General features: G+C 35.2%; 1 protein-coding gene across 1 annotated transcript; it reads left to right on the top strand.

Moving 5' to 3' along the window:
* Positions 1–2,581: 2,581 nt before the first annotated feature.
* LOC129746569 (homeobox protein cut) lies at positions 2,582–23,461 on the top strand. The gene is made up of 5 exons (XM_055740272.1): positions 2,582–3,967; positions 21,272–21,527; positions 21,649–21,888; positions 22,089–22,266; positions 22,324–23,461. Exons 1-5 carry the CDS (start codon positions 3,166–3,168, stop codon positions 22,471–22,473), a joined length of 1,626 nt encoding a protein of 541 aa, XP_055596247.1. The 5' UTR covers positions 2,582–3,165; the 3' UTR covers positions 22,474–23,461.
* Positions 23,462–23,812: the final 351 nt, after the last annotated feature.

Raw genomic sequence — 23,812 nt, 5'->3', positions numbered from 1 at the left:
AAGTGCCAAATATGGACATTCCACCGACAAATCCTATATCTCGTGATACTCAAACACATATTTCGATCTGAACAGATTCCCAATTGTTGTTTGCTCCATGTGCTTTGCCAACGTTTATGCCTCATCCTTCCTTCCCTACACAGTAAATTTTTGCCTCGATTTCGAGCAAAATTTTTTGCTGGAAATGTTTAGTAATCCAAATTTTTGCTGGAAACCAGCTAACATCATTTATTTTGGTGGTTTTTTCCAGCAAACGATCCGAATTGCTGGAAAATCAGCAATCTTGATTATTTTAAAGGAAAATTCATTTGAGTGAAAATGGAAGAAATATACAAAATACATTCATTACACGACAGTTTACACAAAGCCATGGTTTCGGGTATGTGGTGATTTGCATTGAAGATTAGCCGAACTCATGATCTAAAAAATGCAATTCAGCGCATTCGTTGGCGAAACTGCGGTGAATCCGTGCAACCATGGGGGCAACCAAGTTTTTAATCATGATTAAAATATCAATGTGAGAATATTAATAAGGATTCAAATTACAGGTGGTCGCAGTTTCAAAATTTAGGATTCAAAACTAATTTTTTTTATTCAATCAGAGTTAGTTTGGAACACAAACCAGAAAAAATCACACTTATAAAATAAAATTTTGTTTTTAGAAAAAACTAGTTTTTTTTTAATTCAATTGAAAACATATTGAACTGGGTTTTTGTTTAGCATTATTTATACTGCAGATTTTTCTCAAACAAAGTTTAAAACTAAAATCTTTAATGTTAATCGATTTCACAAGAGTAATTAGAAAATAAATCTGATTTCAAACGCAATTCTTATCTCTTACTTTTATTCCTAAATATTTGGATTTTTTTTATCAATGCTTCCAGCGGTCATGCTTGTGGTTGAACAGAACTAACTTACTACTTTCTTATTCAAGAAAATTTTAAAAGTGCTTCTTTAAAGTAGAATTTTCAAACCAATAATTTTTTTAAAAACTTCTTGAAAAAAAATTGACAACTTCTAGGACTTATTTTCGAAAGTTTGAAATTAAATTAAATACATTACTATTGATGTAAAATGACTCAAACCTGAATAATTATACAGAAACTTATTTTTTTGACTATTTTTATGTATGCATTGTTCAAGCAAAAATGTTAGAGGAAAAAAATTAGGTACAGGTAGAAATTTTTAAGAAGCTTTTTAACAACAAACATACTTAACTTCTGTTCAAGCACGGATCAACACGGAATACACAACACAATAGTTGGTCTAGCGTGGTTCGCACCGCAAAACTAAAAGTGCGAACGAACAAAAGGAAAGCATGTGGTCGCTCTGAAAAGCTCCCGTAAACCGTTTACGCTGGACCAACTATCGTGTTGTGTTAGACTCAACCCTGTCCGATTCTAACATTTCAAAATAGTTGATCCGTGCTTGAACAAAACTTAAGTATGTGGTGAAAATGCTTTTTGAACCTTTCTACCCGCTCATTTTCAACACCTGTAATTTTCTTCTAATCTTCTTCAATCCATCTATAATTTTCAATTCTTGAAATGTTCTCACTATGAGAACATAACATTCACCGGTAAGTCCGTAAAAATTATTTTATGTAGAATAAAGTTTCTTTATAAAATGTATCACATTTGAGGTATACTTCTCAGTGGAGCGCACTCGCGTCAAGCGTAAAAACGAGATAACTCGTAGTTGGTCCGCAATGTGTTAACATAGATTCTAGTCAATTGTGTGAGCTACTGAAAACTAGTCAAACGTCAAATTGAATACAAATTGATCAAACATATAAAAGATTTTAATCAAATTCCATAGATCCACATTGGAACATATTGTATGGTGAAACGGTTATGCGATCAACCAAAGGTCAGCGCGGTGTTGTGTGGATTGTCTCTAGAATTACTCTAGAAATCTGCCTACACAAGTTGCTTCTCAATGATTACATTGGCATGACTTGAATTTGAGAACACTGACCTTTAATCTTTTTTAAATTGTAAAAAGTTTACGGTTTTTACTCGATAAAATTTAACAGACAACAGTTGTAGGAGTTTATTCAGAAGTCCCACATTCATTCCGTTACAAGACGTACTAATAACATGTGTCCCACTCGCGCTTTCCAGCCAGGTTGAGTAACAACAACAGCCGTTGGCATTTTTCAGTTCGACGAATATCCCCCCAGGGAAATCCACACAGCAGCGTAGCACAGAGAGCCAAACTAATGAAAGCCAGCCTCAAGCCAACGACGAAAAGGGGGAGACAAAATTATTACGGGCAAAAAAACTTAACTGAACTTTATGTTTTGATCCTTGGTGTATCTACTAGCTCAGTAGTGTGCGGATACGAAACGCGCGTGGGAGGATCGCATTGCTACTTGTGCAGTAGCATGTGGGAACAACAACGACGGAACGGATTGTCGTCCGGGGAAGAATCAGCCAGCGCACACGTGTGCTCGCTTCTAGAGGAGTAGTTATAGTGCCTGTTTTGTAACCCGGTGTGTTGTTGGTTAGTGGTGGACAGGAGGAAAAGTGTGAGTGTGGGATCGATAAAAACAACTATCGGCCAACAAACCATCAAACAGAACGGGCGCGCGGGGAATGGTGTGGTACCAAATATCAAGGACCCACTGCGCAGGATTCAAGCTCGGCGATGAAATGGGAATCGAAAACGCAATACTTGCAACGTAGCAGCCGTCGAGTTTAGTTCGAAATCGTGTCGTTCTGGTTCTTCCTGTTGACTGGAGAGAGGTCCTGGTTTGAGTGTTTGCATCATTCCAGGCTGATTCGGTGTGTGGGCTCCCCGATTTTTTTCGGTTCTGTTCTCTCGAGGCGCGGATAGAATATCCTGAAAATTGACAAGTTGAATCGATTAAAAGGGTTTGACACGGTTGAACATCAAAATATTTCTTGGTTGAAATCATCGGGTGCTTGGATTGTTTCGATGATTTTCTGAGAAAGGATAGATGCAAGTCTAGGCTGCCCCAAATACGCCCCAGAAAAATACACCCACTTGGATGTAATGAGTGTGTTGTGCTTTGGTAGTAGTCAAAGTGTGTGCAACTGGAAAGCTTTTCTGTGAATTGTCCTGTCTAAAATATGATTTAGTGAATCCTGGTGAAGAGTTTTTCCTTTCAAGTGTTAAAGGGTATTGAAGAAGAAGAAGAAGATGGAACAGGCTCGAGTCCACTCGAAGGGCAAGCATCGCAGTTCCCGATCCGGGTCCAGTTCCCGCAGGGTATCTTCCAGTAGTGGTCATCTGCGGTCGGATCAGGTGGCGGTGGTGGAAAATGGTGGAAGTGCAAGGGAAGATGATGAAGTGGCTAAAAATAGAGCATCGGTTGCTGGTCCTATCGCAAAAGCTCGCAGCTCTCAACCCCTAGATGAAAATGTAGATAGTGGAAGCACAACAACGAATGCCAGTTATAGCGCCAATGGATCGACCGTTCAGTCCTCCCCCCATAATAACAATAACATCGTCGATCCGGCAGAAGACGAAGATGCTGCGGCTGCAATTGACGGAAACCGAAATGCCTCGGAGCATCCACTGGAGACGGCCACTTCGGTAGAAACCGTCCCCGGTAGTGAAAATATCCAGAAAGGCATTCTCGGGTACATGGACCGGCAGCTAAAAGTCCAATCACTCTCCGACCCTCAGAAAAGTCCGGCCCAACGAAGCACCCGGAGCCGGTCAAGTCTGGACAAGAGTCCTCGTCGCAAGCGAAGCAAATCGGAATCTCGACGACGAAGGGAGCGGAAAATTATCGCCGCCGGCGAAATGGAAGTTCGACAGGCCAACGAAACTTTGATGCGTTACCTTAAGCAGTGTTCCGACTTCAACGACGCTTCCCTATCCGGGGACTTGGAGATCCCGGAAAACCTGGAAGACAGAAGGGTCCATCGGAAGACCCGGTGGCAACGGGAGAGGAACAAACAGCACCAGCAACAGAATGTTCCATCGAAGCCCACGGGTTAGTACCTTCCCAGCTAAAATTAGATTTATTTGGCTCGTCTTATTCTGAGCTGGTTGGGTTGGTGGTTTTGATTGCGTGGGGGTTGCGTGGTTATTTTTAGAACTTGCCGCTTTGCGACCGAGAACGGCGTGGGATGGGTCCGAAACGAACTGCTAACGTCACCATACGAACAAGCAATGGAGATGATTCGGTGGCATCGTTCTGGATGATCTGTCAGAAATCAATAAAATTTATGGCGATGGTGCTAGCGTTTTGTAACATTTATACCACTACCTACCGAAAAGCAATCAGCTAATTGTTCCAATGGATACAAATTGCTAAATGTGTGTTTTCAGGAAAATAATTAAAACAATGATTCTTAATAGGATTATTTTTCTGATTTTTTTTGAATGTATGCACCAAAAGAAGAAATTTTAACTAGTTTCGTTAATCGGCCACGGCCACCAGTAATGTGAAATAGATTTTTACGCATTTTAAGTAATTGACAATTAATAGAATCGATGGCTATTCTGAATATAAAGCCACTGACAGAATGATATGAACTGAAATTTTCATCTATAATAATTCAGGAAAATCGGATCAGTACTTTTGATATTACACTGGACTCTTTTCTCAAATGATCTTATTTTACACGGTTTAATTTTAACTCTAATCCACTTTTGAGTGTCAATATGACACTATTGAAAGTTAGATGGCTTGTAACATTATTCGGGTGCATCCTAATAAAAAAAATTCTTCGAGGACCCTCAAAGAATTCTTGAAATTCTCTCTGAAAGCCCAGAAAAAAAACTCCCTAAATAATTAGACCTTGATTTTTAAATATTTATAGTTTTGGAAACCTCGTGATACAAAACTTCAGTTTTTCATTATTCAAAGACAATATAAATATTTATAGTTTTGGAAACCTCGTGATACAAAACTTCAGTTTTTCATTATTCAAAGACAAAGAAAAAAAAATCCGGAACAACATGCTTCAAAAACAGACTTCAAATCAGCTACGAAATGCTAACAAAAATTCACTTTGTGTCCAAGAAAGTTAGAAACTATACGTTGCACAGAAGAATATATATTTTTGAAATTTTTTAAGATCATGACGACAAAAAATGTAAAAAGTGATGTTAAAACCGTACTTTGCAATCGATGAACCGTCAAAATTGTTTAAGTCATACCAGATGAAATTTGAAAAGAGGATTGGAAAGTTGAAGTAATTTGGTCCATTACGGCATTTTTAAATTTTCAAAATACGAAACACAGAATTTTTATCGAATTTTCAAAAGTTTGAATTTTTGTTCAGATTTTTGAACTTTTAGTCCATTTGAAATTTCTTAGAAATTTTTGCACTTAAATTCAATTTTGCGCTTGATTTAGAGTATATTCATGCAAGATTTATGCAATGAATCTATACTCACCTACTATGAGGTTTCCAAAACTATAAATTTTATAAATATCGGTTGGGAAACAAGAGAGATATATTGGTTTTAGTCTGGAGTGTCATTGGAACTCCAGAGGCTGTAACGGGTAAAAATTTCAGGGACGAATGAGGGTTCAATATTAATAACTGCTCTCGTGGTTTAGAGCAGACGTTGGATTGGGAGAATGTGATTTTTTTTCCATCTCATGTCAAAATTATAAATTGTTTAAACTTCGTTTAAAAACGTTTTTGATATCAAATTTAATATTATGTGGTATTGGCTGATATCAATAAAGCTCTAGTAATTGCGTTTGCCATTTTCGAGCAGTTTTGTGAGTCAAATACTTCGAATGACATGCGTATTTTTAATCCGGAGCTGGTTGAAAGTAAATGTTCTACTCTGCTTTTTCATATCTAGTTGAAGAATTGCTTTTTAATTTTGCCATTCTAAAGTTCAAGCTAAGTTAAAACTACCGAAGCAATTGCTATTTTCTTATTCATACCACCTAATGTAATTGAGAGCTCAGTTTTGCAGTTTTGATATCCAAAGCCAGGAACCTCTCAAGCAACCAAAAGTCACATATTTACTTCAATGCAGGCTTTGAAAGTTATATATTGGCTGATAAAGAGAATCAACTGCCGATTCTTTTGAGTGAACTTCATGTACTCAATAATGAACTTGAAAGTTGCAAAAGTGGTTAATATGTACGTTATATGTGACCTATTTTGCCCAATTCTCATGAGTGAACTATATGTACTCATTAATGAACTTGAAAGTTGCAAAATGGATTTATCTAGACGTTGTAAGAGATTTAAGTCACATAAAGGGCACAAATGTGCTCAAAACGGGATTTCCTTAGTCACAAAAAGTGCATTAAAGTGCTTTCTTCCTGGCTAGCTAGCTGTATGGTTGATCGGGTGCGCCTGCAGGTATCCTACAAAATCATATCAGCACTTCAAGTTTGAGTTTCAGTAAGAACAACATCTAGGCGTGGTCTTGTGGTAGCGAGCTCGACTCTCACCACGAAGGTCGGGGTTCGATCCCCAAGCCGGCAATTTTTGTTTCAATAAGTAATTTGATAGTTGAAGGACCATCCGCGATAGATATACGAAATGTAGGAAACAAGCAGCAAATTAAACAAATTCCGGCAAACCGCAATTTGATGAGTTTGGAATCCGGCGCATGGCATCATGGCGGCACCACCCAAGCAACCAAAAGTCTCGTTAAAAAGGTCAAACAGAGTTTAATCAGCATTATCAATGTGCTGAAGTTCGTTCTATTCAGCCCAAAATTTAAGTTCGTGTTGAAACTTTGAAGTTCTAACACAGATTTGAACGGCCTTCTGTTCAGCCCACAAGTAATCGTTTGATCAGCAAATTTCAGCAATTCGTAATCATTTAATCAGCAAATTTCAGCAATCAGCAATTTGTGATGTTCTTTCACATTTCATATTCATGGCGGACATGTCTCAAAAAAGGCTATTTGAGGAACTTTTTGGAAATTCAAGTCCGTGGAAGGCTATTCGAGACCCAATTTGTAAATTTTATACTGAATGGATTCAATTGACATGTTACAAAAAAGGCTGTTTGAGGAAATTTTTGGAACTTCAAATCCATAGAAGACTATTTGAGGCCCTATTTGTAACTTTAATACTAAGTCTTCTTTTATAATTGATTTTTTGTGAATTTTTGTAGCAATTTAGTTTCTTTGTGTGTTCTTTTTTTTTATTAATTATTTAAATTATAATGTCTTATTTGATTAAATGTTTGCTTAGTAGTATTAATATCAAATAGTGGATCTCTTTAAAGGAAATCTGTTTTCCATTGAGATCCATGTAGTATTTAATTTAGTATTATCATTACATTTCCTCGCACTAAATTTAAACATTTCAGTTCTCAGCATGAGTAAAATTTTGCCCGCGTTTTTTATTATTTTTTGTTGCTGCCAGACATGCTGAGAACAGTAGCGTCCATTACCAGGGGGCTCTAATGAGCTTTTTGGTGTGGGGGAGTGTGGTGGGCCGCTACAAAAAAAAAAAGATAAAAAAAAACAAAAAGTGATGCGATTGACATGTCACAGAAAGGTTATTTAAGGAACATTTTGTAACTTTCATTCTCCAATTCGTGAAAATTCGGTACCAATTCCTGTTGGAACCTTTGTTCAGCGAAATGCAAACTTTGGAGGCACCATTTAATTGGATATGGGACTTTTGGTTTCTTGGGCATGTAGTGAACATAGAATCAAGAGATGGTGATATGAACCGATACCAAGGATGCAATTGAGATAGAGTTAGGTTGCTAGAAGTTTTTCAGCACGTATCCGGGCCGGACAAACCGGGCAATTTTTATATAAAAACCTGGTAAAATCCGGGAATTCGATTTCAAATTGACGACCATAAATCCGGGCAATATCTGGGCAAATTTTGTCAAAACTCAGAAATTCCTCAACAAACATCAAGAAAAAATTTTTTTTTTCATCAAAACTCATAGATAGATTTTGAACCGTATTTTAGGCTTCCAGAACACCTCTCATGATTATTTTTATAAAACTTGCTCTAAAAATTTCGTTTTGGAGGAGTTTGTTGTTTTTTTTTGTTTAATTTGGAAAATGAAGTGAATAAATCCGGGCATTTTTCAATGAAATCCGGGCAACCGGGTCGGGCCGGACTGTCCTTAAATTTAGTATTAAATATCCGGGCAAACCCGGATAAAGCCTGGCAATCTGGCAAGCTTAAGATAGAGAGAGAATTTTTCGCTTGATTTTTTTGGAAGCAGAATTAAAAGGTCACTGTAAACTGAATAGAAGGTCATAAAGACTTGTTTTGGAACTTAAAAGTATCAATAAGAACTTAAATTTTGAGCTGCATAGAACGTACATCATATCAATGATGGGGCTGAGTAAGATTTTTTGTACCTGTTTTATGGGACTTTTGGTTGCTTGGGCTGTTATCTTTAATACGGTCGATTTCCCGGAAGAAACTTCATTGAAAAATTAGGATTTAGAATAGCGGTAGGCTCAATAGTGATAAATTATCAAAAAAAAAAAACGGGAAAATTGTGTCTCAATTTTTTCTTGGAAATTTCCCAAAAAATTGCAATCAGCAAATCGACACAAACATTATCGGACTTCGGTACAAAAGCATTTTTAAAGGGTTAGTGGCAACTTTTACGTCGTTTGACCGGTAATTAGCAATTAAGTTCTATATTGAGCGATTCGCAATTCAATCACGGAATTTCTTGGTGATGGAAATCCTGCTGTATATAAATATATTGAAATATAGAAACTCAACACAAGTTTTTTAATCGCAGATTATGATAAAAACAATTACGTGACCCTTATATGATTTTTGATCAATTTCAATGTGAAAGGTAAATGGTACTTATTTAACTCTTTATGTGAAAGGGTCATCATACAAAAATTTAGAGTTTCATGAGGAAAAAACAGGAGAGTTTGATAGTAAAATTTAGTTTTTATTCTAACACCATTACACCAGTCAGAGGCGGCTTTTTTTTTTTTAAATTTTCATAATATACCGTCTCGCGATATAATTTGATGAACATAATTCCTAAAATGCACTTGTGTATCCTGATCGAATCATTTAAACCCATTCCATCAACCAATTTATTTGCTAGGATGCAGAAGTAACCTCGATCCTGAAACACAAAATTATTCTTTCATCCTCTTCTCTCTTTTCAAATCCATCATTTAACCACTTTGACGTGGCCGGCGCCATTATTGATGTTCAAAGAGAGAGCATCAGTTTTGGACATAGTGAATGTGCTGTCAATCCCAGACACCATTCTTTTGACATCTGGACAAAATTGATGGCCTCGGTCAATCACGGAGTAGCACCCGTTGGCGATGTGGGACTAGCTTTACTGAGGCACGCCTCAGCTCTTGGAGATTGAATTGCAAATAAGGTACACCGGGGTAAGTGTGGACGGTTTTTCGTATAGTTCAACTTTTGAAAATCTATAAAAAATCAGCAGTTGATAAATTTTGATAAAATTACGTTCAATGTGATGCAGAACATGTTTTGTTTTTAAAAACGCTGAAGAGATGAGCTTGAAAGAAGCAAGGCGAGAAAAGTTATCACGTAAATTGTTACGGACTGCTGGTGTCTTCACTTACTCCGCTTTATGGGGTAAGTGTGGACGGTAGATTTTCTCTATGATTTTTCAGGAAATTTTCAACATATTTGTGTTTTCTTGGTTAAATACGTTACTTTATTGCTCGAACCGTCCAAAATTTTTAAAAAAGTTCATGTTGCTATTAGTAAGCATTTTCCAATGATTATTGTGTGTAATTTATGTTGCAACACACGAGATCCGATTTTATTGAAAATATATACTTATTCCAGACCCAACCCAACCCAACTTTACCTGATCCGAATGCTAAATAGAGCTAAATTGTATTGGATGAAGGACGGAAAAATTTAAAAAAAATATTTAAATATCAAGCCTGTATAAAGCCGTCCCCAGGTAGAGTTTGGAGACAAAATTTTAGTTTTTTATGAATAAACTCTTTTTTTCATTTTTAATCGCCGTTTCTTTCCTAACTGGTTGTTCCAAATGTAAGGATTGTTTCAAAGTAGAATTTATCGTCAAGAGCCAGCTAGTTTACGAGAAGTTTGCTATTGAAAAAGATGCACCTCGACATTGTAGTTGAAAATAGAAAATTCGCAAAAAGTCGCTGTAAACATCCGTTATTGTCGGAATCGTATCTTTTTCACATTTATAGGATAGATTACAAATAAATTGAACATTCTGCATCAAAAGTTTGAAAAAAATGTGCACTGTATTGTTTTTATAGCCATCGTCCACACTTACCCCGGTGTACCTTCATTAAAATCATTTTGAAAAATGTAAGAACCTGTTAAAAAATGCATTTTAAACTCTTGATAAATCATTTTAGGCTCAACAGTGAAAGATGGATGTGTGTAGTCAATCAAGCTAAGCTATGCTAATATGAATATTTTCTCTCATAATTTAATTATGGTTTTTTAAACGAGTATCATTCGTCAAATGAATAATTTTTTTTTCAATTTTTCCTAAATGACAATGCACGCAATGTTGCAAAACTCCTTGGATTCATGTTGAATCACATTGTCCTTCCCAAGGTTAGATGATTTTATCAAGTTCAAAAGTGCACATTCTGATTCGAATTCTCTATGTAATTGTATAGTAGAGCGGGAAATGACAGCTCGCGCTATACCTAATAGTTATTTTTATCTTCTGGCTGCTTCAACAAACATTGATTTTTGCAACCAAAAAAAAAAAAGAAGGTATCCTAAAGCTTCCAATTTCAAACATCTACGAATACCGGGGCCGGACCAAACCGGCTCTCTAGCCTTGTTATGTTTATCCTATTTGGGTTTGAGTTGGGCGCCACCGACCGGATGACGACGACGCGTGGGTGTTGTTTTTACTATAGGAATGGCAAAATCGAACCGAAAAGCTACCGACCGCTTTAATATTATCACATTTATAGGTTTCTATCAGTGTATTGGACTCACACCAGGAAAACTCGAGGCAAATTGTAACAGGCGGACAGTACAACCCATAGAGATCCTACTTTTATGCTGAGGATGGGAAAGGATTTTGCAAATGCCAGCCATCCAGCCAGAGTCTGGCCCAGGGAAGGAAGCAAATCATTGCCTTAATCACTAAGCCAGCAGCAGCAACGCCAATGACGTCATTCGAGGGGGTGGTTTTATCGTAGGATAAATGCTTTGAAGAGCGCCGATGAAAGAAAAGTTCCTTCTTTGATAAACTCGGTTGCACAACGTTATCAAGCAAGAGGGCTGACTGACTGCCCACCATTATTATTATTGAGGGATAAGAACCGGAAACGTTTTACATTTCCGCGAAAGCTTTCATCGGGACATCAAAGTTTCGATTTTCCGACATTTCGTTCCGTTTTGTTGTTGACCTATCCTTGTTGTCGTCGACGTCATGTTTCTACATCGGAAAGATGATGTTTCGAATAAATTATTTCCTAAGCTTTCCCCCATCAACAACGGCGACATAGAAAATGGCAAATTAATATTCATAGAAATGAGCTCACACCGAAAGGCACAGCAGCCCCCAAATGCCAATCGAAAACCGCCAACGAACCAATCTATAAATAATGTTCCTCTATAAATCAAGTGATGTGCCAGAAATAAAAAGTTATTGATTAGGGATTTTCTTTCCTTCGAAGATGATGTCGTCTTGTGTTGTGGGAGCGACCATTTTCGGATGCAATGCAAACCAAGCGTAAGAAAGTTGGTTGCCAGAAGGACTTTTCTTCTCTAGACCGATTTATTTATTTAGGTAGGCACATATCTACTAAAATAAATCTTGGGGTCGTCGCTCGTGGGAAGGAACGGTTTTGAGGGGGCTTCCCGCCAGGGATGTTGGCTGCGGTCGGGAAAATAGGAGAATTTCATTTCGGAAAAGGGCAAAGGTCATCATCAGCCAAGTTGGTTCGAAAAATCGTAAAAATTGCTGATATCAATCGAACCAGAAAGAAGTATGTGGTTTCGTTTTGAAACATCTAAAGATGATTTGTGAAATTTTTTAATCACATTCAATTCTTTTGGGACATTAACCTTGAAAATAACGACAACATGGATAAACACCAATTTAAAAAAATAATTGCCGCTTTATTCCAATTTTAAAAAATGAATATTTGTAGCTTCAACGCATACTTACTTGTTCAAAGTTTGAAAGATATACATTGAATAACATGGGATGTAATATCAATCGAAATTTGTTTAAAATAACTTGATCGACTTGAGGAAAGCTAATTTTTTCCATCCAAGATAACTGTTTTAAAGCGAGAAAACTTTGCGTTTTTAAACACAACCATTACTTTAATGCTCATTTTTTGGACACATCAAGACACATCACCATCGAGTAATTAACGTCAAATTTAATCTCTTTTTTTCCTTGTGGGGTAGTAAATAATTACCCCGCGTTACTATGTAGTATCAGGCTCACCTGCACTAAATAAGTATTGATTGAAGTGACAGTTGATTGCTGATTGAGCATCTTGTCCAATCGGGTATGACATCAAAGATATATTATATAACCTTCTTAGGACTTATGTGCGACCATATGTCTTGTGCGCTTATCAACTTTTCCCCAAGTATATTGTCGGTTAATAGACCTGTGTAAGTACTATACTCGTGTTTACTTAAGTTCAACATGTTTTTTGAGAGTCGTGTGCTTGGTTCAGTGAATTTTTTGCCTGATCTGTTCCCTCTGCTGATCTCCAATTGGAAACAATAGAGGTGCTTTCCCATTTCCTCAGCTCCATAGTCGAGGCACTTCTCGATACTTCGCAGAAAGGTTCAGGTCCAATCAACAGCCCCTGAGATAATTCCCTACCTCTCTGGTATGCTTCTTCGATCCCTAGGATACCACGGTGGCCTGGAACCCAGAATAAAAAAAACTCTGTTATGACCGGACTTCTTAGTGCAACGATATACTCTCATACTAGCTCATCCATACTTGTGTACATGTGTTCTCTTTTCAAGCAGGCTAAAGTGCATTCTAGAATTGCTTAATCCTTTGCTTGGAATACTGTTTGCCAGTTTCTCAAAGGAATTAAGATACTAAGTCTTGGTTCGAACACTCCTGCCCCAGTTCTTCCGGACCGTCCTGGCACAGTTTTGGTCCACCATACTAAAGAGACATATCTATGAGATTTTGAGTCTTATTATATCTGTAAATTTCCAATACATTATTTCGGCCTAAGTTCCCATTTTCCCCACTCCGCTGAAGCAGACCCAAAGATCTGTTATAGTTTGGCTATTACATGCTCTATCTATGGCTTCCGTGATACTTTTAAGTCTATTATAATTCCTAAATATTTCACTTGTGATTGAAAGATTAGTACTAACACCTCTAGTGTTAGAGGTTTTTGTGCAGTTTTTCACCTCTTAGTGAATGTCACACAGTAGTTTTGGAAGGGTTTTGTTAAGCGGCTCTCCCCTGCACCAGAATAGTGCGTGGTTAAGTATAGATTGCATTCCATTCGACCATTGATCGACAACCTTTTGAGTCGGAAGAAACGAAAAATTTAAATTTTCAAAATTTCTGAATTCGAAAGAGTCACATTAAAGATTTATTGGATAACAAATAATAAATAGTAAAAATTTAATAATAAAAAGTCAAAATTTATGAATGATCAATAAACATTAGTTTTCGGAAAATAACTTTGAACCCATAACAGTTTTTTTTCTAACTGTTGGATTTTTCTTTTAAATCTGTTTCTGATTATCATTAAATATATGAATTTTCTTCTAGATCGTTAACTCTTCTAACATGGAAAATCAATTTTAATACGTTGGCAAATATCGAATCAAAATAGTTTTTAATCCATGTAAAGCTTTAATCAATACTTTGCATGATATTAAATTGAAATAATTGAACATATTCAAAAAGCAGATTATTTAAAATTTAATCAAATCTGATGATTCTGTCTTGGTATATTTCGAACCTGAAAATTACAAAACTTTCAAGGTGATTGAAAATTTAAGAGAATCATGACGGTCATACAAAAGGAAGATACAACGGCTCACCGATAACCCCCGTTCAAGTCCTGTCGGTGAGCTGTTGTATCTTTTCCGAGAAATTATGGATATTTACGGCTTATGATCTTCCTTTTCTTTGACTCAAATTTTTCTATAAAATTTTCAATAACCTTGAAAATTTGAGAAAATTTATAATTTCTTCGGCAAAGAAATGTTTTTAAAATAACAAAGTAAATGAAAGTAAATTTTGTTAAAATTATCAAGCTTTTTTAAGACATTCCCCATCCCCATCCAAAATCCAGAAGTATGAGGTAAAACTCAACTAGAGTTATGTAGTCGAATATTTTTATCTTCAAAAAATATGCTCCTGACATCTGATGGTAATTTAAAAATTCATGACATCAAGCGATCGTGTCTTCTGAATTTTAGGCATCCGGAAAATTAAAAAAAATCTCTTTTGTTCTTCTTCAGTATTGTGCGTGGATGAGAAATGAAATTCAATTCATTACATTTTATTCATCAATGCTAGCTAAAACTGCTGCTGATTGACCAGTATGAATCTGTAATGATGTGATTTTGTAGCCTTCATTTTTTTTTTTTTTCAAATTCATGACAAATGCTGAATAAACAGTACATTTTAACTGGTAAAATCAGTTCAAGGATACTTTTAAAGTTTCAAAACAAAAATTAATAAAAAAAAAAATCAACGGTGATTGATCTCTCTTATTCGAAAATAAAAACCAATTATGTCCGTTACTGAAACTTGGTTCAACATTTGTGTGCTTTTGGTAAATATGCACACAAATTTTGCACGCATCACACTTGAAATTTTAAATGTGTTCAAAGACTCAAAGGTGTACATTTTTTTACCATACTTTTTAATTATAAAAAAAAAACTGGTTCGAGGTAAAAAGGTTAAGGGGGGAGTAGGGTCTAACGGGTAAAAAAAACACAATTTTCACGATTTTTTTAGAGCTATCGGTCAAACAAATGTATTTAAATTTTTTGCATTATACAAAACATTGTTAAAAGAACATTTAGTAATTTTTTCGTAGAAAAATATTGAAAAATCAGCCTTGGCGGAGCACTTTCGAGGATGCCTTTTAGAACACAGGATTTGCGGTGGACACTGTATCTCAGCACAGAATCATCTGAATTCAAAAAATCTGAGCAAAATATTTTTAATAGATGTTTTTCTGGACCCCAACGATTTTATTTAACTTAAGAAAATTTTAATGAAATTTTGGTGGCTGTTTGAAGTAAAAACTACGAAAAATCCGCTTTTTTTATTTGTAAAATCTCCCCAAAGTAAAAAAAAATCGTTGTTGTTTGGTATTTTATATGTAGAAAATATGTTCCAAATTTGAAAAAATCGGTGAAGTAGTTTTCGAATGACGATGTCCACGGACTTTAAAAATGTGCTTTCGAGAAAAACGCGTTTGAAGTTTCTGCTCAAAAATTAAAGAAACAATTTATTTTTTCAACTCACTCTGAATCGTCGATTCCAGCTCCATAAAGTACGTTCCTGTCGTGAATTATGAATTTACAAAACCCCTTTTCCGATAAAATTTAAAACTAAAACTCGCGTTCTTTAAAACAACCTTCCGCGTTAAAATTGGTTATTTGAATGACCGTTAATTTTCACTTTCCCTTTATTCGCTCCCAGTTTTTCCCCCTCTCTCTCTCTCATTTAATTTCTGTTTTGTTAAATTAGACGAGTTTGGGAGAATCGACGAACGTACACTCAAAGAATTTTTATTTCAAATATTTGCATTAATTTAACACTATTTTAAGATGAACATAAATTATATTTTATTTTATTCTGTACATTAGACTATTCTCTACAGTTCCCTGCAGCAATTTCGTTGTCCTCGGCTTCTTTTTTTCAAGTCTCTGTCTTATTCTGGCTTTTGACGCCAAGATTATCGCCGAGATCGGCGCCGAATTCTTGTAGTATTAGATAAAAGGAGATAAAGGCCTATAATTTCTACAGTTTTGCTTCGATTGACTTGAAAATTCGACACAACATTCTTGAAATGTTTACAATAAGAAAAAAAAACGATTTTTTTAAAGTGTTAGACCCTACTCCCCCCTTAACTTACTTATTGATATAAATACTTGTTATTAAGTTTTCAAATAGATTTTCAGAATTGAAATTTTCATTCATACTCAATTTTGTTTCTTTTTCTCGGGGTTTTCATCCCGAAGGATGATTCATCCCTCAAATTCATACTCAATGCTGACTCGAGTTTGAAAAGTTTTCAAACTTTAATTTGTAATTTTCAATTCTTAGTTTTGAATTATTTTTATCAAGACACATCAGCGGCGTTCAAATCTTATCTAACAATTTAAAAATAAAGATTTTTATTTGTTTCGTTGTTGAAGTTGAAAATTCGGAATTTCGTAAAAATTGTTATTTATCTTGGAAAAACCGGGCCTTTTTCCTCGATATCTGGGCAGCCCGGGTAAACCGGGTATCCGGAATGCTAATGAGATATCAATGTTAAGATAAATTAAAATTGTCTTTTTCAATTCAAATAAATATGATAGGATTGAGGTGGTTCCTCCAACATTTTTATGTCAAAGTTGTAAATATTTTTTCGAAATAGTTGATTAATTTCGGATCATGGTCTATAAATTATGGTCTATCACTGCGCATACGTGAAATATACGATAAACATTATCATAAAGCATTTTATTTTTAATAAACACAGCTAATAGTCATGATGTTGTTAATTTTCAAACATTTCGAAGATGCTACCCGGAAAATCTTGACGCTGAAAAAAGGGTTAAAAGTCAAATTTTTGGAGTAGGCTTCTCTTTATACATATCTAGTAGGGTGGCAATGGATGTATGCGAAAAATTTTATGATCGAATTTGGAGAACCGACTTTATTTATTTTTTAATAAATTTCAGCTCAATCGGACTTATTTAGGGGTTAGCCAAAGCGCCTAAGCAAATAGGAAAAATCAAAATTTTAATTTTGATACCCAATGATTTAGAAATGCAAAAGACATCGAGATCAGGTGTTATCTTGAAAAAAAAAAATTGCCAAAAATTATGGAATTTAGCGACTTTTCTGAAAATCGGCTATTTCTCAGAAAGTCAGTTTTTGGCCAAATAACACCAAATCTTGACGTTTTATCCATTTTTAAGTAATTTGGCATTGAAATAAAAAAAATCGACTTAACGATTTCCTTTGGTCCCTTTATAGGTGTGTTTGAGTGTAAAAAAAAAAACGAAACTTTAAGCGAGGCACCCCTAAATGAAGTACGATTGAGCTGAAATTTTGCACAGGGCAGTTTCTTGTGAAAAAAGGGGGAGTAACAAATAATTGTGCACAGTTTCCTTCAGAATCCATCATTAACCAATCGATTGCTGACAAAACCGTTAATTATTCAAAAAATCACTGTGTGTGAGTGGTTGAAAAGTATGCAAACACTCAAAAATGTCCACAAAGTTCAAATCAAGCATTGGAGTGAAGCATATGATCGGCAACTACAGTTTAGGCCTTTAGGGTCATCAGGGAAATCAAGTCTCAAACAAGATTTTTTAATTTTGAATAAGCGGAAAAACTAAGTATAGATCGTTGAAATGACCCACATTTTTTCCCTCCGATAAGCTTAAAGTGTTGTCTAGTTATGAGTCATTAAGGTTTACCTCAAACAACAAATTTATGCTAGTTCAAGAGCTCGTAAGCTGTATAGCCGGTACCGAGGCAATTAAACAAATGATTTCTGATGGACGAAAAATTATATGAATAACGCAATATACATATATATTTTCAAATTCTGGCTAAAGCGATAAGAGTATACGAATTGGACGATATTCGACATCTTATTCATACATACTGAAATAATGCAAGAGAGCACAATTTTTTTTTCTCTCAACGCATGCGAACGTGTATTAAATCTACCTCAACTTCCACAAACCAGAAAGAAATAACTCCAAATTATTAATAGAAGATTCATTAATAGTAGAGATGTACCGAATAGTAGTATTCGGCGAACGGCCGAATACCGAATATTGACCTTTTCAACTATTCGGCTAAACCATAGGTCGGCAACCTGCGGCTCGCGAGCCGCATGCGGCTCTTTTGATGTGAACCTGTGGCTCTTCAGCTCACTGCACTAATATTGCATATATTTTTGAATAAAATATTTATAAATTCTTGCTAAAGCGATAATTGCGTCTTGTGACATTGCACACAGATTTATTTAGGTCCAGAAGAGAATTAAGAAATTTCATCCGCTGTAGAAACAAGCGACAAGGACCAAATTGCAAAATAGCATTTTTTGAAGCCTAATTTTACATTTTTTCCAAGATTTAATTTATTATGAACCGTAAATGCAAAGAATAACTGTTGTTTTAAAACAACAAAAACTAAAATCAGTTTATTTATTTCTAAAGCGTGTGATGTTTTGAGTGAATCAAACACAATAGTTTAGCTGTAGTTAACAGGAAAAACAAAGTTTATCATTAACGAAAAAAATACTTCTGAGACAGCCTTTGTTTTGAAATCAAACAAAATAATCCTCATAAAATGTTGAAAAATATTTACAACTTTGACGGGTAGAAACATAGATTTTTTGGGAAACACCACCTCAATCCTATCTTATTTATTTGAATTGAAAACGATAATTATAATGTATCTATTTTAGTAACATAACACGTATGAGCCGTTTCATATAAAATAATTAATAATAAAAAAAAATCCAGATATCCCAATAGCATTCCAGATTGCTCGGTTTAACCTGTTCACAGTTTTAACAGAATTCCAAATTTTTTACCTGTTTAAGCGACATTAATTCTCTTGCCTTTTATGCAAAATACCTAGATTTTGGCAGGATTCACCCTGATTACCTGATATTACCGGATATTACCTGATTTAGGGTTTAAAATTTAGAAACCTAATGCCCGGATTTGCCAAGCCTGAAAACGCACAGAAAAAAAAAAATCTGGAAAGCTTATTCAGTAAAAAACGGTTTGGAAAGTGAAAAGATGCATAAAATTCAAAAACCAAATTCCAAAACTCAGAATTGGGAATTACAAATTAAAATGGACAGATTTTCAAATTCGAATCAGCAGTGAGTATGAATAAGAATTTCAATTCTCAAAATATATTTGAAAACTCAATTACAGGTAAAATACTTTTAATCGAAAAATAAATTAACCTCTACACCCCGAAGCATTTTTTTTTATGAATTCAATTGTATTTTTGTATTTTTGAAAAAATAACATTTCAAATGTGGTGTCCGAAGCCAAGATCTACCAAGAGCTCACAATTATTTTTGATTAAGAGTTAGATAATTACCGTTGATTTATTTTTATTATTTTTTGTTTCGGAACTTCCCTTGCACTAATCTTGCCAGGTGAAATTTCTGTCTCTTTATTATTTGCCACGAATTTTCAATGAACTGAAATGAAGGCTAAAAAATCACATTATTACAGATTTATACTGGTGAAACCACCGATTTTTTTTTCAGTAATCTAAGCTTAAGTAAGCATTGATGAATTATCCAAAATGTATTTCATTCTTCATTAATTGGACGCAGAGTGCTGGAAATATCACATGTGTTATTAAAGGAGATTTTTAAATTTTATAGATGACTAAAATTCTGAACACTCGTTGGAATGACATATGTAACCTGTTATCAGGAGTATGATTATGAAAATTTCAATTGTTGACCACATAAATTTCAGTTGAATTTTATCCCATACTTCTGGATTTTTGAAAGAATAAGCTTTTTCTGGGGAGTTGTCACGTGAAACCTGGAAAATTTTAAGAAAATTTAAATTAATTTCCCATTATTTTGTTATTTAAAAAGTTTTTCTTTGCCGAAAAAATTATACATCATGTTATTATGTTCAATTCTTTCACTTCAACCTCATGCAAAGTATTTATTTAAGCTTAATATGTATGTACTTTTGTTCTATTTTATCGACCTGATATATGCCAACTCATTAAAACCATCCATGTACTTAATGGTAAACAGAAACAGATTTTGAAAAAATATGCAAGCAAAATTAAGAAAAAACTCTATATGATTTTAAAGTAATTGACGTAAAACTTAAGTTCACTGAGCATAAATTTTCATAAATTTTGATTTTTTTTACTAAAAAAAAACCTTCAATGTAGCTCTTTCAAAATCCGAAATTTTCAAAATTTTATGTTTTGGGCTCTTTGACTCAAAAGGTTGCCGACCACTGGGCTAAATGAATATTCGGCCGAATATTCGGTCGAATATTGTATAGAGTTTTCAATGAAAAAACCTTAGGCGATTATTCCAATGCTTTTTATTTCTTCGATATTCATGCCCCTCATGTTTTTAGTCGATTATTTTCAACCAGATGATATTATCAGATGATGTATTACAAGATATTTTTTAAATAGGGGTCTTTCTGATTTTTAAAATATCCACAATAGCTGAAAAGACATCATATGACTAGTCGCTTCGAGGGCGTTTATCACCAAAGCGATTGCGTTTCTGTAAAATCTGGGATAAAACATGTCGAAACAGGTGCCAAGCTATTTGAAATTCCTTCTCTGATATTGAATTAAATGAAGGTCGAATTTTATGTCTTTAAAATAGTTTTTGAAAAGATAGATTATCTTTAACCTTAAGCATACCATACTTTCAACCAAACGTATTCAGACAGTCAGGCAACCAGAATGATTTATGAAAAACTAAAAATTTAAAAGGGCAAAATTTATGTATATTTTGAAAATTTTGGAAAATTGAACACAAAATTTAAATAATTTTAAAGAGGAATTTGAGTTTTTTATTTGATTTAGCAAATAATCTGAATAAACCCGAGCAAACCTCGGGAAGTATTAAACAATATCTGGACATCCCGTCCAGATTTGACTTATCTGTATTCTTTACTGGATTTACGGGCAAGCCTGAATATATCCAGAAAATCTGGAATAAACTATTATCAAAGTATAAATCGATACCGTTCAGCATTCTCTTGTACGATCTACAGTGAAACATACGCGGATACACCTTAGATGTTTTGCTGAAACCATAAGTTTTAAATAATTGTGTAGCTTTAATAATATACTTTTGGATATTTTATAAATTATCAAAAATTATTTGAAGAATTTACAAGTATGTAGAAGATATTCGGCCTATTCGGCCGAATACTTAGCTCACTTATTCGGTGAGCCGAATATTCGGCTTAACGGTTTTTCGGCGATATTCGGCGCCGAATATTCGGCCGACCGAATATTCGGTACATCTCTAATTAATAGTTTATAAACTTACTAAATAGTCGTTCTAATGTGAGTAACTTTGAAGGTCTGATAAGAACCGAACATAATATGATGCCTAATGTTTTTCCATATCCTTCGTTCTCTATTCTCAGGAGATGACACGCTTAACTATCATGGCGAAATCTACAACCCGTTCACTCCGGTCGTTTCGCCCACAACGGACTCCGCACCGACCCGAATCGATAAAATGTACATCCAGACGGCCAGCGGATATCGACCGGTAGACAATACTTACCACAACTCGCACCATCATCATCTGCATCACCATCAGCAGCATCACCATCACTCCCACTCGCATCTCCGGCAGCTCAGAACCGGGGGCCCGGGCGGGGATCCCGAAAGCAATAAGTAAGCGGATTATCCTAGCTGTATAGAATATAACATACGTCCTATCTAGATATGAGCATTCCTTATCTCTGAACACTTACGACATTTCTATTCCGTTTTCTTTCATTCTTCCTCGATGCAGCTACTCGATAAGCACAGCGGTGCATCTGTCCTGTGCAGTGCAGCGGCTTTGGCTGCATCTGGCCAACGTTTGTCACGGTTTGCTGGGTGGGCTGGCGCTGGCCCATCTGCTGCTGATCTGCACCACCAAACCCTACGACTGGGTCGAGGCTTCCATCCGGCACTATTCGGCCTACGCGGAAGTCTACGCCAACACCTTCTACTGTTTGGCCATCGTCTGTATGGTGTCGATATTCGATAGGTATGTAGGTGTTATTGGAAACTGTTTCGCCATAGTTAATTATTGTATGAGGAATGTTGCCAAATGTCACAACCGATTGATGAATATGAAAAAATAACTATTTCCGGAAGGGTTAAAATCGCCCCTGATTATTGCAATATAATAGCAGATCTTCTCGATAAATCAAATGTCATGAAAACTGTTTTTTTTTTAATTTTCAGAATTGACATATCCCACTTCAGTATGCTGATGTCCCACGAGAGTGGCAATATCTCCTTCCGATCGGTTATCATCATTATGATCTACACGGCAACAGTTACCCTAAGTCTATCCGCGGGCTCCATGGACGAACGTCTCTACCTATCCAGCTCGAATGTAACGGTCTGGGAGGAGGAACTGGTGAGTAACTTTTGAACAATTTTCGTTTTAGTTTGTTTCATGATTCTTTTTTTTTAGGAAACTAACAAGGTCCTCAGCCTCTGGAATACGCTTTCGATAGCCCGAAGTGTCGGTGCCATTTCCGGATGGTTGATCGTCGGAATGTCCCCCAATGGCGATCAGCTGTACGACCACCTGGTTGAAATGGAACGCTACCAGCTTCAGTAGAAAGTAGAAATTCGGGATGACATGCAACTCAAGATAATAATTCACAGCTATCACAACGTTAGGGCTTTTAAGACATGCAATCGCTAACATAAACAAATATAAGTGAGAGACATTGTTTTGTAAATATATCAAAAGGTATCTATCGATTACACTAGATAACAAAATTTTGAGCTCTCGTATATCGAGTTGCGATGATTTTGGAAGATGATCCATTAATAAGGTTTGCCAAGATTATTCAGCCGGATATCTGTGCTCACAAAACAATAGTTTTTGTTCCATAGTCATTAGCTAATAAACGACCACGAATCAATTCCGGAGATGCAGATATTAAAAAAAAACGTTAAAAACATAACTTGTAACAATAAACCAGCAAACAAAAGGGAGAATTAAAGGACTACAATAGGATACAACCGAGTAAAAAGTAAAAAAAAACATATTACAATCTTACCAACTGAAAACACAAAATAAATCAGAACCAAATTACGAATTTCTCAATTTAAAAAAAAAACTAAAACAACCAAACAAATACTTACAAATACATGTTGCCATTTATTTCGACCACAAAGTATTGTCCGAACATTGTAACACAATAATATTGACTTAGGGTTCATAAAATCTGTTCGTCCTAAAACAATCAATCAGTCATTAAAGGAATTTATAACTCCATTAGTTACCCACACAAATTTAGCGCAAATATTAAAACCCACATTCTTACACACGAAAAAGCAAAACAAAAAAAAACAAAACGATGTACATATAGTTTACAAATAAGAGCACACAGGCAGCAAAATGAAAAAAAAACCAAAATGCTTATTAAGACGTTATAACAAACAACACAGCAAAACATAACACAGAACATAACAAACAGGAGGCGTGATTAAGGCATCATTAGAGTATAATGGAAAACATTTTTTTGTGAATGAAGGTGTAAGCAAATGGACTGAGAAAATTAGAGATCACTCATTTTAGGGCAAACAATCAAGCAAAAATGTTATGAGAAAAACAAATGAATAATATAAGAAAAATAACACAAAAGTTAATGGTACTACAGATAAAAAAGTAGAAGAAATGTACGAGAATTCGGATGCAAGGACCGATGAAATGAAAAAGCGAATAAGAAAAGACATCTCTCTTCACATAGAAGTAACAATAGAGATTACACAGGATAATCAAATGATAGTGATTGGAAAATGAAGCAAATCATGTTGATAATAAGTATTGTATCGGAAATTTCTCCGGGCAGCTATACCTACATACAAAAATCTACATCGGATTTCTTATTGATTTGTTATTTTCTCTAACTAAGCTTGACAAGATTAAGAAATACTCAATCACCGTT

This window comes from Uranotaenia lowii, chromosome 2 (genome assembly GCF_029784155.1).
Source record: "Uranotaenia lowii strain MFRU-FL chromosome 2, ASM2978415v1, whole genome shotgun sequence".
Taxonomy (NCBI): Eukaryota; Metazoa; Arthropoda; class Insecta; order Diptera; family Culicidae; genus Uranotaenia; species Uranotaenia lowii.
This window is presented reverse-complemented; position numbering and strand designations above follow the sequence as displayed.

Bases quoted from the DNA above. Each gene is read 5' to 3' on its own strand.
- LOC129746569 (XM_055740272.1), top strand. From the start codon at position 3,166: ATGGAACAGGCTCGAGTCCACTCGAAGGGCAAGCATCGCAGTTCCCGA. The intron at 21,528-21,648 runs GTAAGCGGATTA...TCCTCGATGCAG, and splicing joins GGGGATCCCGAAAGCAATAA to CTACTCGATAAGCACAGCGG. The intron at 22,267-22,323 runs GTGAGTAACTTT...CTTTTTTTTTAG, and splicing joins CGGTCTGGGAGGAGGAACTG to GAAACTAACAAGGTCCTCAG.